This window comes from Lonchura striata, chromosome 5 (assembly GCF_046129695.1).
Source record: "Lonchura striata isolate bLonStr1 chromosome 5, bLonStr1.mat, whole genome shotgun sequence".
Taxonomy (NCBI): Eukaryota; Metazoa; Chordata; class Aves; order Passeriformes; family Estrildidae; genus Lonchura; species Lonchura striata.
The window spans coordinates 15,092,533-15,106,950 of record NC_134607.1 but is presented as its reverse complement, the minus strand read 5'-3'; the positions used below and the strand labels follow the sequence as shown (position 1 = coordinate 15,106,950).

General features: G+C 39.7%; 1 protein-coding gene across 3 annotated transcripts; it reads left to right on the top strand.

The window, feature by feature from the left end:
- The first annotated feature begins 150 nt into the window (after positions 1-150).
- GOLT1B (golgi transport 1B) lies at positions 151-14,112 on the top strand. 3 transcript variants are annotated; one of them, XM_021552058.3, is made up of 6 exons: positions 151-265; positions 5,474-5,565; positions 7,277-7,455; positions 10,102-10,183; positions 11,095-11,128; positions 11,484-14,112. In XM_021552058.3, exons 1-5 carry the CDS (start codon positions 241-243, stop codon positions 11,101-11,103), a joined length of 387 nt encoding a protein of 128 aa, XP_021407733.1. In that variant the 5' UTR covers positions 151-240; the 3' UTR covers positions 11,104-11,128; positions 11,484-14,112. The 3 variants fall into 3 exon arrangements, with proteins under 3 accessions (XP_021407733.1, XP_021407732.1, XP_021407731.1); XM_021552057.3 differs by lacking the exon at positions 11,095-11,128; XM_021552056.3 differs by lacking the exons at positions 11,095-11,128; positions 11,484-14,112 and having other exon boundaries at positions 10,102-10,685.
- The last annotated feature ends 306 nt before the right edge of the window (positions 14,113-14,418 follow it).

Genomic DNA, 14,418 nt, shown 5'->3' with positions numbered 1-14,418 from the left:
GCCCTCAGCCAATAGCGCTCGGGGCCCGGCGCGAGCGCCGCCCCTCCCGCCAATCAGCGCCGGTCGCGGGCCGTGGGCGGGGCATGGCGCCAGCGCGGCCATGCAAGGCGGCTGCTGATTGGCGGCCGGCGCGACCAATGGGCGGGCGGCTCTCATGCGGCGGGGTGCGTGTTTCCGGAAGACGTGGCCGCCGCCGCCGGTTCCGCTGCCGCCCGTCCCGGTCCGAGTGCCGCCGCCACCATGATCTCCCTGTCCGACACGCAGAGTAAGCGCTGCCGCCGCTCCCGCCGGGCAAGCGCGGAGGGGCCGCCCGCTGCGGGGCTGGGGGCTGCGGGGGGTCCCAGGGCGGCCCGGCCCTCATCCTTTGTCCGCGGCGGGGCCTCCCGGGAGCGGCCGGGCAGGGTCCGGCTGGAGACCGGCCGGGCCCCGCGGCGGGGTGGGGGCGGACAGGGGTGGGGGAGCTCTCGCGGTCGCATCCCCGCAGGGGAAGGCGCGGCGGCGGCCCGGTGCGGCAGTAGCGGCGGGGAGCACGGCAGTGGACATGGGGCGGAGAGCGGCGGGTCAGCGCCCGGCGGGACCCTCGCCCTTAGGAGAGCTCTGCCGCCGGCGCGGCCGGCGTTTGTCCGGGCTGCGAGTGCTCGGTGTGCTGTGCTGCGGCGTGGCCTGCGTTGGAAGGGACCCTAAAGATTATCTCGCTGCAGCTCCTCCCATGGGCAGGGACCCCTTGCACTGTCCCGGGCTGCTCAGAGCCCGTCCAGCTGGCCGGAACACTTCCAGGCATGGGGCAGCCACAGCTTCTCTGGACTACCTGCTCCAGTGCCTAGCTAGCCTAACAGGAAAAAACTTCCTGTTACCTAACCTAGCGCCTGTGTGGGCTTGTACCCATGGCACGTCGAGCACTGGGAATGAATGAATGAAAGCTGAGCGATAAACAAAGTAACACTTCGCTCCCCTCTTGCCGTATACCTCCCGGTGGACGTCAGTGGTCTGGAACCATTTAATTATCTTGGTAGGAAATAGTTTTACTGTGCTGCCCTTGCTGCTGCCGCACCAAAGGCCTGCACCTGATGCTGAGCGGGCTTCAAGGTAAGGCCAAGACATAGAAGTGAAAAATAGTAAAAATATTTGTATGTGGCCATAGTTTTGTTTCCACTAAAGTGCTTGGAAATAGAGATCAAATAAACAAAAGTAAAGAAGTTCCTAAGGGTGTCCTTAGCCAGGAGCGCTGGTGGTGTCCTGGGTGCTCCAGGAAGTGTGGCTGGCAGCTCAGGGCCATCCTGCCCCTCTGCCCAGCCCCACGGAGGGCACAGCTGGAGGGCTCTGTGCAGTCCTGGGCTCCCCAGAACAGCAGGGTCAGGGAGCTGCTGGAGAGGGACACGGACGTGGTGAGGGCTCTGGAGCATCTCTGCAATGAAGAGGGACTGTGGGAGCTGGGCCTGTTTATTCCGGAGAAGTCTGAGGGGGGATCCCATTAATGCGTGTAAATATCTCAAATGGGTGCCAAGAGGACAGTGCCAGACTTTTCAGTGGCGCCCAGCAACAGAACAAGGAGCAGTGGCCATGAAGTGAAGCACAAGGAGTCTAACCTCAGCATGAGGAAGGACTTCCTTACACTGAAGGTGGCAGAGCCCTGGAACCATTGTCCCAGGGAGGGTGCGGAGTGTCCTTCTCTGGAGCCATCCCAAACCCACCTGCAGACATTCCATTGTCACCTGTAGCAGGTGGCACTGCCTTGGCAGGGGGTTGAACTGGATGATCTCCAGAGGATCCTTCCAGCCCTAACAATTGTGATTCCATAACAGCTTAAACTGCAGGGTAAAGGACAATGATAGGCCTTTGATTTAAATGACCATCTCATGTGTGGTGCATTTCTGGTATGATTGGCACAGAAGGAAATGAGTCTGCCTGATAAGAACCACAGCATCAGTTATGAAGGAGGGTGTGAAAAATCTAGGAAAAAAAAAAATTAAAATAACTTTGATAGCAGGATACTGGAAACTGAGGTATTGGAGAGCCAATTAAGGCCAAGGATGAAGACAAGCAGCAGAGTTTAGCAGCATTCAGGGTCAATGATTTCTTGAGATACTCAGATATTGTGCTGTTACTGGGATGATTACTAATCCTTGGGGTTAACTTTTAGGTTTCTGATTGATTAAACCCTTGTGGGCTTTGCTTTTGCCCTTAGCTTTCTGTTTGGAGTATCTGTTGGGCAAAAAAATAAAACTCTCTTCAGAAAGAGACTCACTGTTTTTATTTTGTTTGGTGCCTCATGTGGGACCTTCAGCTATTTCCAGTGCTAAGACTGTTAGTTTTAACTATCAGAGACGGGAGTACTAAATAAAATACTCTGACATTTAGGGGTTTTAAGTGTGGTTTTTTTTCAGTTTTTCTGAAATTCTGAAGATAGTTCATCAGATATTTTAAAATTCACTGCTGTCTGGAAAAATACAGAGTTAGCCATAGAGTTGCCGGTAGAGTAGTGTGATAATTACCTGGAGAGAACCACTGTTAGTGTTTGGAAAGTTAATTCTGCAGCTGTAGTTTAGAACATAATTTTAAGTGGTGCATTGAATGGTGCTACAAACCACCAGTAATTGCAAAAGAATTCACTTAGCTTTTCCCAAATTAAATTTTTAATACTAAAACATACTGCTAACAAAATAATAGTTATGCATTGAATATAAACTGTATTTGTTTTTGTCTTCTAAAAGCCTATAGCACACAATTCCATTTTATTTTGCACTATAGTATGCACAATAAAAGACTGGGGATATGCATTGTCTGCCCTAATCTTTTACAAGCAATCTATCTTAAGTTGGAATTTTAAAATCTACTAAGCTGTTTTGACACAGTGCTGCGGTAGTCTTGCACAGCTTATGGAATTTCTGGAGAAACATTGATGGAAGATTTGTTCCCTTGTTCAGGAAATCATAATAATCCAGAATAAATACAACCCCACTAGTGTATATTTCTAGGCTTTGATATGTTGCATTTGACTAATGTGGGAAAGCTCTTCTGGCACAGGAAAAAACATTTTAAAATACTTTGCTCCCTCTATAAATATTCATAGTTTGTTGTTGAAAAGATTTTACACAAAATACCAGCACTTTTTATTTTTCTTCCTCTAAGAAGTGTAATTAAATATATTTACAAATTCTGATACAAATCAAGGCAGTAACACCCTCTGCTGAAATATCAGCACTGGAGGATAATAGTCCTGGACCATTCCTCTTCTTCCAGCAGTTATTTTGGGATAATGAGAATAATGTTCCTTTCTCTTTTTCCCTTTTCCCTCCACTAAGCAGAGAACATGGGTGACTTCGGCGGTGAATCAGAGCCCATTGTGGCAGAAGTGATGACGAACAGATTTGGGGTGATTAGAGAGGTGTCAGAGCGTGCCTCCTTGCCGGATCCATACCTTGGGCTGTGTCGGGGAGGAGCAAATACTCACTTCCCATGTCTGCATATTTATCTTGCTGGCAGCTGGTAATTCCTCCGAAATCCTGCCTCCAAGTGTTTTCCTTCCAGAATACAGATTGTTTATGCTCTTCTGAAGTAAAGAGTACTGGAGAAAAGGGCACTTGCAATTGTTACATTGCCTTCAGTCAGCAGATCCATTGGAAATAAAATTTGCAATTCTGCTTTTCATTGTAAACAAGTACGGAGAGTGCCTGTTGTAAATTGATTGGATTGAGTTAGTCCTTTTAATTGTGGGGTGTTAAAATGCTTACAGTTAAAGTTTGAAGCGGCAGGGTATATTATAGAACTACAGCTCTAACAGCATGTGCTCTGCAGCCTTGCTGAAAGCCAAGCCCTTGGGAAAGTTTGGGGAGTGGAATGTTGCTGTAACAAATCTCTGAGCTATGTTGAAATTTATTTCCAATAACTACTTGGAAGTCCTGAAACAGGCATAATTATCCTCCTTTACTCCCAAGCTCATCAAGCAAGAGCAAATGACCAACTACATCAACAATGTGCAATTAAAATACATGGAGGCAGATCTGGCCAAGAGTAGCAGTGTGGGCTGTGATTGTTGATGTGGTTTTTTGTTTGTTTCAGGACAAGCTACACAAAACTACTTGAAACTTCAAAATACACATATTATATAGTATTAGGGTGGATTTTGCTAAGCTATTTTTGTTTTGTAATTTAGAAACCTGTAGGTTTCTATGTCTGGTCACAGTGAAAACAGTTATAAATGCATGTGTTTGCAGCCCTGTTGCTGTTGTTCCTGGGTTTTCCTCTTCCCTTCAGTCTATGTGAGAGTAAAAGGAAGGCTTTAGAGATTTAAAATTAAAAGCAAGATGTATTCCTAATGGCAGTCTTCAAGATACTTTAGAGGCTATAGTCAAATGGTAGTTTTAACCCTGTCTTGACATTTCTAGCCCATTTTATCATAAAAACCTTTCATCCTATTCTTGGTTTCCCAGTATTTCTTGAGCATCCTTTGCAGAACTCAAACTTTATAGAACTGTTTAGCCTGGAAAAAAACCTTTATGAGCATTGTGTCCAGCTGTTAACCCAGCACTGACCAGTCCATAATAATAAGCAAATATATTAAGTACAAAAGGTATTTTTTAAAAATCCGCAAATTAAGATCATAAAATGAAAAATTTAATATAATGGAACTGCTGTGCAACACTAGCAGTATAGAGATATTGTATTTATGTGTAATGTAGATCTACCATTTAATTAATAAAAATTAAATATGATGTATGAAAATTATACTTGAACATTAATCTCTCAATATTTAATATCTGCCAGTTTTGTGAAAACTGGCAATTGTCTGGAGACCCAGGCTAGTGCTTGATAGCTGTCAGCACCTGTGTAACTTGGAAAAATCCTGCAGGATTCACCCAAGTTGTGTTCCATCTGGAAACTGCAGGGAGTGGAACTGCTGTGCAAGTCATGGAAGATGGAACATGAGGTCTAAGGAGGATGGAAAGGACCAGGGTACTTACATTATTATGGGAAAGATAATGGGATAAGATCTGCAAATCCCAGAGTATTCTGAATTAAAAGAGAAGGATCACAAGGATCATTGAGTCCAACCCTTCAGTGAATGACCTGTATGGGAATCAAACCCAAGACTTTGGTGTTATTTGTACCATGTTCCGACCAGCTGATCTAATCTAATGAAACAAAGTTTCATTATCTCTTTATAAACAATCCTCTTCTCCATACTAGTAATTATTTAAAAGGGATGCATGTCTTTGATGAATGTATATATACTTGATTGCTTTTGGTTGCATTCAATTTCAGTATCCTTCAGTGCCAAACACAGACTTTGTTATAAACAGCTTCCAAAGATCTGTCTTTTGAAGTAATTGGGGTCTACAAGATTTACACTCAGGAAAGTTTCTAAATTAAAAATGTCTTTAGATTGGATGTTCTCATTTTTCCCCCATTTTTTATCTGTGAGTTTTTCTTGGTATTATATTTTGTTACATGCCTAAATTTGTTTCTTTTTCAGAGATTGGAATGGGACTAACAGGCTTTGGAGTGTTTTTCCTCTTCTTTGGAATGATACTCTTCTTTGACAAAGCTCTTTTGGCTATTGGAAATGTAAGTGTCTTTTCTGCAGTGTTTAGAATCAAGTATGTGATCTCTTAAAGATAAGCTAAAAATAGAATAGCATGTTATCAGTTTGAAGCTGCATGACAAAGATTACTGTGGTGATTTGGTATAAAGGAGGAGTTGTGCTCAGTGACAGGAGTGAATCATTTTTCCTGCTTGAGGTTAGAACAGCTCACACAGATGTGATTATCACCTCGGGTCAGGCCTGTGGGATGTTGGCAGACAAGAAGCAGCTTGTTCCACAGTTGTGCTGCTGCAAATGTGATTTTTTTGTGATCCTCTTAGGTCGCTGTCAATTTAAGTATTTGGATAAGAATCATTAAGTACATGCTAGCATATGTAGTTTTGCAGTGCTGTAGGAGGAAAGAAAGAAAGAAAGAAATATGAATTGCTGACACTTCTGGCTTTAGAAGAGCCAGACCTCTTTCAAGAAAGAGAGATTTAGTATCTTCAGCTTTTACCAAATCAAAGTTGTCGCTCAAGCAGCACAGAAAATAAGTCCTAGTTCTGGTACACAAAATTTCCAATCCAAATATCAAATGACAGGGTGTTTTCTGCATGTGATAGTCTCTGTGCCTCTGCTGCTCTCAGTTTTACCAGCCAGCCAAAGCACAGTCTGCTTGGTAGAGGTTCACTCCCTCTTTAGCTGATGCCCAAAAGTCTGCAGCCAAACAGATCAGTTTCATTCTCAAACACTGAGATTCCCTGAAGGGAAATATAACATTGTGTGTCTGAATTTGGGTGCATTAGTTGAAGCATTGTTGTGAACCATCAAATCAAGCATGCAGTGCAAGAGTGAAAAATGAAATAAAGTTTATTTTTTCTTTTCCTAATGTAAGGTGGAAATACAGGATCCTGTTTAGGGAAAATGAAAATGTAGGTAGGAAGAGACAATGACAGGCTATGCGGTAACCAAAGATAATGTCAAGAAAATGTACTGTATCCTTGCAGAGAGTTGTTTTTATTAAAAAAAAAAAATATATCAGAAAGGGCAGGAGGTTCTAAGAAAGTGATTTATTAAATACCATCCAAAGCTTAAACTTAAACTTGAGTAAAACCTGAGATACTATTGTTTTCTGAGCAAAAATGTTGCTGAAATAATTCTGAGTCCAGTTGCTGCACCAGAAGTAGTTCTGACAAGTTGGGACTGGTGTGATGGTGTTCAGTCTATACTGGAACAAATAAATAAACAAAAAGGCTATGCACAGTAAAAAACAACTGTTCAGCTTTTTCCTTCTCTGGCTTTGCACTGTGAGTAGATCAGTAGAAGTGTTGAAGATGCCAGTGGCACAGAACAAAGGTGCTGTGATGTGTGTTAGTTTTTAGGAACCTCTGCTGTCACTAATACTAAGCTTCAGCACCACTTTTGGGAAAGATGTGACAGAGCAGATACAACTGTTTTCAGCAGATCTTTTGTCTTGAGTGTGTTTGGCAGAGACCACAAAGGGTAGACTCTTTATTTTCAGGCAGCTGAGAGCTACAAGTGCTTTAGGATGGAACTTACAAAAGAAAATCAGTAGTAAATTCATTCTCACCGACTGTGTTTTGGTATTAAAAGAAATTGTGCAAGGAAAGCAGTGTAATTTTATAACAAAAAAATATATATATATATATGTGTGTGTGTGTGTGTGTGTTTACATCCTGTAGTTGGGAACATAATTATTTGTTTTCTTTTTTGGTTTATTTTTGTCTTTTCTAGGTTTTATTTGTGGCCGGCTTGTCTTTTGTTATCGGTTTAGAAAGAACATTTAGATTCTTCTTTCAAAAACACAAAATGAAAGCAACGGGCTTCTTCCTGGGTGGTGTGCTCATAGTTCTCATTGGTTGGCCTTTAATAGGAATGATCCTGGAGATTTATGGGTTCTTCCTATTGTTCAGGTAAGTCTTCTCTTAGGAATCTATCTATTGTGTTAGGAGTTTTATCTAGGAATAAATATATTTGTGTAGCGTTTCTGTGTTAAAGTTGACAAAACAGCATCCTTAAATGTTCCTTTTGGACAAATTTGGTAAGTATTTTTCCAAGACTCAAATCTGCTAATGTTTGTGAGGCATTTACCAAAGTGACTTTGATAATGTTGATGCCTAATCAAAGAATTGTAAAGCTTCAAAATGTGTGGGAGCCCAAATTGTTAGCAGTATGAAGTTTAAATATCTCCTCATGGAAAAGGGATACTTGGTGCTTTTTTCAGTAGGGGGTTTGTCGTTTCTTTAACAAATGGGGCAAAATATTTAGTTACAACCATCCTAGGTTTGTAACCTCATCACTTCATCACTATGTCAGCTCAGGGAAAAGATGTTTTCTGTCATATTTCATTAGAATTGTGCCTTGGAGTCAGAACTGCTTGTTTGGGTTAGCAGTGTCTTGACTGAGTAAAGGAAAAATGGAAATTCTATTTTTTTAAACAACAATCTTGAAACATGTTATAACTTTCACAATGTGACATTTAAGTTCTTCATAAATGCAACTGTAATAGTGAAAAAATTTGACTTTTTACAGCTTGCACAGATATCTATATTTTTATCTTTATTTCCATGGTTGAAGTTCTATGCTTCCCTACAGAACAAAGAAAAAAATATGCAAAACTTAGAAAGGGAGGCTTCTGGTTGTTCTTGGACCTCTGTCCAGATGCAGATTGTTTCACTAATGGTTATTGATCAAGTTTCAGACCTTGAAGTGTTCAGCAAATAGTTAAATAACACTGTTCCTGTTAATCAAAGTGAAACCATTGTTGTCATGGAGTTCTTTTTGTACTCAGTGAAATTGTATGTTAATCTGGTATTTAATTCAGATAAAATGTTTATTTTTGTAAACAAATCTGAACTTGGCTCCTACTGGAGACAGTGAAATTTCAGAAAATTAATTTAGTGTGGTTAATTTATTTCTTATTGTTCTGCTTTGTGTTACTCTGAATTCTGTCACTGCAAGTGCTGTGATAATCACAGTATTTCATTGAATACATTGTCACTTCTTGCATGTACTGCTTGGTTTAATCAGCCAGTACAAAGCAAGTAGAATGTGTTTCCAAAACATCCTCCTTTTAAAAGGATTTTCTAGTGGTGCTTGCAAGGTAAAACAATGTTGAGAGGTTTATAGAAGATCAATAGTTATCCCCAGGACTATCCCTTAGTCTGAAGGGAATCAACAAGGGATGAATAATTCTTGAGTGTGAACGTTTAGCTGATCTGTTTTCATTTAAATCATCTGGAGTGGTTTGGACTGAAAGATCTTAAATGTCTTTTCCAACCTTGATGATTCCATGATTCTGTGACCATCTTTTCCAGGGCTCTTTAGTTGATAGAATCTAAATCCCTTGCTACAAAGCTGGCTAGTGACTACTTCAAATAAAGCTTTTACTTTTGCTTCAGTCTTGTTCAGTTCAGCCATCCTCCTCTTGTCAGCAACTTGTGCCCTTCTGCAGTTACAAATTAAGTCTTTCCTCGAGCATCATTTTATACTGTTCCTCAGGATTCTGCTGCTTGGTTGCATAGCAGAAAACTGCCCTGGCTATTATGGGACAGCTGTTGTCATCTAAAGTGCTTTTGGAGCCTTGTTCAGATGACAGCCTTGCAGAGTTATGGCTGACAGTATTATCCCTACTGTACTGACTGTCCCTTATTCTTGGACACAGCAGTTGTTTTAATCTGTTACAAGTGGTTTGTGTGCCCTGCCTCACAATTTCCTGGGCTGCTGAAATGATCTGGCCTTAAAAGAAAAAAAAAAAAAAACTCAGAAACTCCCCTTATTGGTGTGAATATTACCCAGTAAATAGTTCTTAGCAGGGTGATGAAAAGCATGATGACTTGTCAAACTTCACTGTTTCACTGTGGCTGAGGCCTCATTGCACATTAATCCTTATTCCACACAGGGAATGCTCAACACAAGATTGCTGGGAATGCCACCAGCTGCCTGCAAACAGCTGAGATACTGCTACAGAAAATTTGGTTTTCTGCTGCAGAAGTTAGGTGGAGAGTGCAGGGGCTACACCATAGCATCTGTGCCAAGCAACATCCCCAGGGTCATGATTCAAACCACTGACTTAAATTTGGGAAATAAATGAATACACAACTCTATCATGCTTCATTTTCTTTAGTTAATGTAAAGAGTATCAAAGGTGGTTTTAATTACTCAGAACTAACTTCACTTGTTTATACATTGGGTCTTGAATATATTTTCTATAATATAAAGAGGAATTATCTCAAAATACATATGCTAATTTTGCTAAATCAGTTTTCCTGACTAAGGTAGTCTCCCTTGAGTTATTTTTTGATGAGCTGACTGAGAGTTGCCAGCTATGAAAAAAATTAAATCCATTTAAAAATACATCATTTCTTTCCTGATTTTCTCTTTACTCTGATGAATGTGTATTGGTGTATTTGGTAAACAAGTGTGCTGCTAACAAGCTGCAAAGTTTTATATAATCTTGGTTTAAAAATTTTTTAAATTATTTTTTTTTTCATGTTACAGCAATATGAGAAAAGCTTAATTACAAAAACTAATACAATCTTCTGATGTTTTGCCAAAAGGGGGTTCTTTCCTGTGGTGGTTGGCTTTATTAGAAGAGTTCCAGTTCTTGGATATCTCTTGAATTTACCTGGTATAAGCTCGGTAAGTTTGGTACTTCATGTAACAACTGAAGCATGTTCTGGTTTTCATTCCACTGATATAACACTTGTAGAAATGCATCAAAAATAAAGCAAATGTAACTTTGGAGCAATGACTTTAAATGCATTTTTGTACAGTTGTTCCACCATACACATCCCATTCATTTCCAGGGAGAGACTTATAGGGGTAAAAGGATTAAAAGCACATATTGGCAGGCGTTGCCCCTGCTCATGGGTGGTAGGGAATGCTGGGGTTCTTCCTGCTTCACTGTTGGCCCTGGGTGACCACGTAGGTGAATCCTGCCACTGCCCTGGGCCTCTCCTGTCTGTACAATGAGGAGGACACCATTCTTGGTGCAGTATTTGGGTGAACTTAGGAAAAGTGGCCTGTAAAAGCAAACAGTGAAGCTCATATGGTGAACCCAGTAACTCTCAGCATGCATAGTCATTCATTAGATACATTTATTAAGGTCCACTGCACCAGGCTACATATTTTTATTATTATGATTTGTATTTTTTTCAAATGGAGTTTTCCATTTTTTAACCAAACAGCCAGGGATTTGAAGACAATTAACAGAAATATGCTAATCTAGGGTGTTTGTCAATTACTTTTACTGTACTAATTTTTGTATGTATTTTAACACAAGCATTTGTAGTACTAGTTTTGAAAGAAACAGTTTTGATAGCTACTATTGAAAATTAATAGTGGGAATAACTTAGATGCATATAGGCTGTTTTTTTAAAAATGAGTGTTTCAGATCATCTGTTCCTGTCTCACAATTAGGCCAAGCTGTGGCTCATAATTCATGATCAATTGAATGTTTCATTTATCAATTGATCCTAATCATATTTAATTTGATCATAAAGGGGTTAAATCTTATTTTTAAAAGATAATTGTTAATGTTTTATTCAAAGCCTACGTAGGCTCAGAAGAGAATCCACAGTAATGGTCAGTTAAATATCTTCCTTGGTCTACTAATGCATGTGTGGCTGAGACTGTATTGTTTTGTTTATACCATTAAGCTGGCAGTGTTATCTGCATTCTTCTATTTCTTTTTTCATTCTGTTACATCTTCATGTTGCACTGTTAATGTCTATATGAGAAAAACATGTTATACAGAAACACAATTGCAATTATAAGAATTTTGGTTTTCACAAACCTAAACCTTGAGACCTCGGTGAGTACTACTTGACTCTCATTTCCAGTCACATAGTAACTGTGCAAGTAGCAAGTAGTATTTGAGAGCAGCTTCACTCTACATAAATGTCATCAACCTAAAACCTTTTTGTCTCCTTTTCCACAGCTTGTAGATAAAGTTGGAGAAAGCAACAACATGGTATAATGACGAGAGGGTGGAAGACTGATCTAAACTTTTACTGTATTATTTATAAAATCCCTTTGAAGAATACTCAGCACAAAGATTAAGTTGTGTACAAAGGAAAAAGCTTGTTACATTCTTTACATAACAGTTTTAATTTAAAATGTATAGTCAACAATATACACTAGAAAAGAAGCTCAGCAAGTATGCTTCTAGGAAAGTAACTCCAGAGTTTGGGAAGTAAACTGAAGAGGGGAAAGTCATTGAATAACCCATGTTACAACCGTTCAAGACTATTTTTGTTAGTTTTGGAAAACATGCTAGAGACAACAAACCCATGTGGAATTAATGGTGCCTGTTCTTTACCTCCTTATTTTGAAGGTGCAGTAGAGCAAACAGGCCTACATTTTAAAGGGTGACCCAAATTTACCCAACCCTCTGCTTGCTATCCTCAGAGTGCAAAAAATCAAACAGGAACTTCTTGTGTAACAAGAGATGCATCTTTGCATGAAGGTAAAGATGACTATTCATCTATAAGTGTATTTTGACAATAAAAAGGAAACCCTACACAGTTCTGTTGTAAACATTTTTGTAAATATGTGGCTGAAATACAGCATTGTTATCTTAATGTTTCAAAGCCAAATGTTAGTTGATTGTATTTGCCTTCCATTTTGGAATATGCAAAAGGTCAATCTTTAATAACTTTGGTCTTAAGTGTTGGTTCTGAACATGCAGAGCTCAGTGGGGAACTCTGGAAGCTGACTTGCAGTCCTTCCAGGTTGTTCTCCTTAAGTTGTGTTCCATGTGCATCCTGATGAGAATGTAGCCCCTTGTTACTAATGTGAAAACTCTGTGAAATACGCTCAGTTCACAAAAAAACTGCATTAGGGTGAGGTGCTGATGTGAACCCTGTGACATGTAACTTAATTTGGAATTTGGAGCTTTGTTTTTAAACAGTTTGAAACTAAGCTTTCTTTGTTTACTCTGGAACTATAAATTAACTTTTCTTTTTTTACGGTAATAAAATGGAAACTTAAAGTTCTGTGTACATGAGTCTCTGGGGAGAAAACTGGTGAGTGCCTGGGGCTGAGTAAAGATCAAGTGCCAATCTCCATGTGTTTATAACTTGTTACTGGGTTATCTGGTTATCTTCAGACAACTCCTGGTTACAGCAGCAGTGTTGTTGTTATTGAGGATTCTTGGCTAACCTGGAATAAATGTCCCCTCCTAATGCACAGGTCACATTTCTGCTTCTGTTGGAATGTTAAATGTTGTGCACTTTTCAATAGTCTTAGTTACAGTGTCCTCACCTAACAAACTGTGCTTGTTCAGTGAATTGTGTTTGTGCAGATGTGGGGGGGAGTTCTGTTGTGTTTAATTTTCTTTTCCCTTTCATGTAATCCTGAAACAATTACCCAATGTAGTATTAAAAGTAGCTATGTAGCCTAAAGGTCTAATGACTGGTTTTTTTTTTTTTTTTTTTTTTCTTTATTATGCAGTTAAAATTGGACTTTTCTAATATAAGTTTTAAGTTTAAAAAATCCTCATATACCAACCCTTTTGAAAGTTGCTCTGAAGTTTATTTGTATAAAACGGGTTTTTTTCATTGCAACTGTATAAATAGCCACAATCTACTATTATCAATATTTAATTTGCTTCCTTCTAAAACGAGTACAAAATGATTCAGAAAAACAACAAAACTTATTTTGCAGTCAGTAACATCTGAAAAATCAGTGGGTTTCTTTTATAAATGGCTATATTTGTTTGATGGCATGTGCATTGCAGTTTAGAGACAGGAGTAAATATGATTTGTTGGCTCTACCTCAAGAGATAAACCATTTTAGATAACCAAATTTTAACTGCTCCTATAGCTCTGTTGTGTGTTACAATGACTAGAGAATAACAATACAGCAGTGTAGCCAACTTGTTCTGTTTGCTGTGCTAGGGCACTAGGCAGTGCTGTGGGAACCAAGTGCTGTCTAAAGTGTTCATCAGACAGTGTTCATCATTTACCATAGAAATCAGCTACCTGAAGGTTTTTGTTCTTCTGTCTTGAAAAATAATGTGATGGAAAAGGTGGACTGCGCCACATGACTGTGGATCTCTAGCTGCAGCAACTTGCTTGGTAAGCTGAAGTACCTTCATCAACAAGAAATTATGAATTATGTCTTTTGGAGGTGGTTAATGTGTTGCTGTGGATGATCTTTTGCCTCTCTGGGCAGCTGGGGTATAGGCAGGTCATCTCATTTATATTTAATTAATTGTTTTAAATCAAAAGTCAATTTTTTGTCACATGTGAACTGTTGTGGAAAGCATCTGAGGGGACAGAATTGTATGTTGAATTTAGCATAGTCTATCCCTCAAGGTAACATTGTTTTTGAGACAGTTTTGCCCAGATAAATGTGGGTGGCAGCAAAGGTCAAAACAACTTAGCCTTAAAGTGTTTCTGTCCTTGTAAAAATATCTCTAACAGAAACATGCTTGGAATGTTTCCCCTTTAAAATGTAATTTATAATTGCTGCTTTAAACTCATAAGGATGGATCTTATTCTGAGTAAATGAATACTGTAAATATCCTTGTCATACCTTGAATAAATGGTAAACTTTTTCTATAATTTGTCTTTGTGTCTTCATGTGCACATTTTAAAAGTCAATGACAAGTTTACCTTTCCAGAGGGTCAGGAGTACAGGCTGTTACTGCTTGTTTGTCCTACACTGTTGTGACTTTTTACAGTAAATAGGGGCTTGGATTAATCTTGGAAGGTTTCCTCCCTTTTTTACACCAAACCTTTTACATAAGCATCCCCCTAATTTTTCAAGTTCCAGTTTCAGATATAGCACAACAAAATACAAAATTTCAGTTACATGTGAAACTACCTCCCTTTTTTTCCTGAGGAAATAACTGTGAAACTTCAGGAGAA

Coding starts and splice junctions, on each gene's coding strand:
- GOLT1B (XM_021552056.3), top strand. CDS start 241: ATGATCTCCCTGTCCGACACGCAGA. Junction 5,566..7,276: donor CTCTTTTGGCTATTGGAAAT/GTAAGTGTCTTT, acceptor TGTCTTTTCTAG/GTTTTATTTGTGGCCGGCTT. Junction 7,456..10,101: donor GGGTTCTTCCTATTGTTCAG/GTAAGTCTTCTC, acceptor TTTTGCCAAAAG/GGGGTTCTTTCCTGTGGTGG.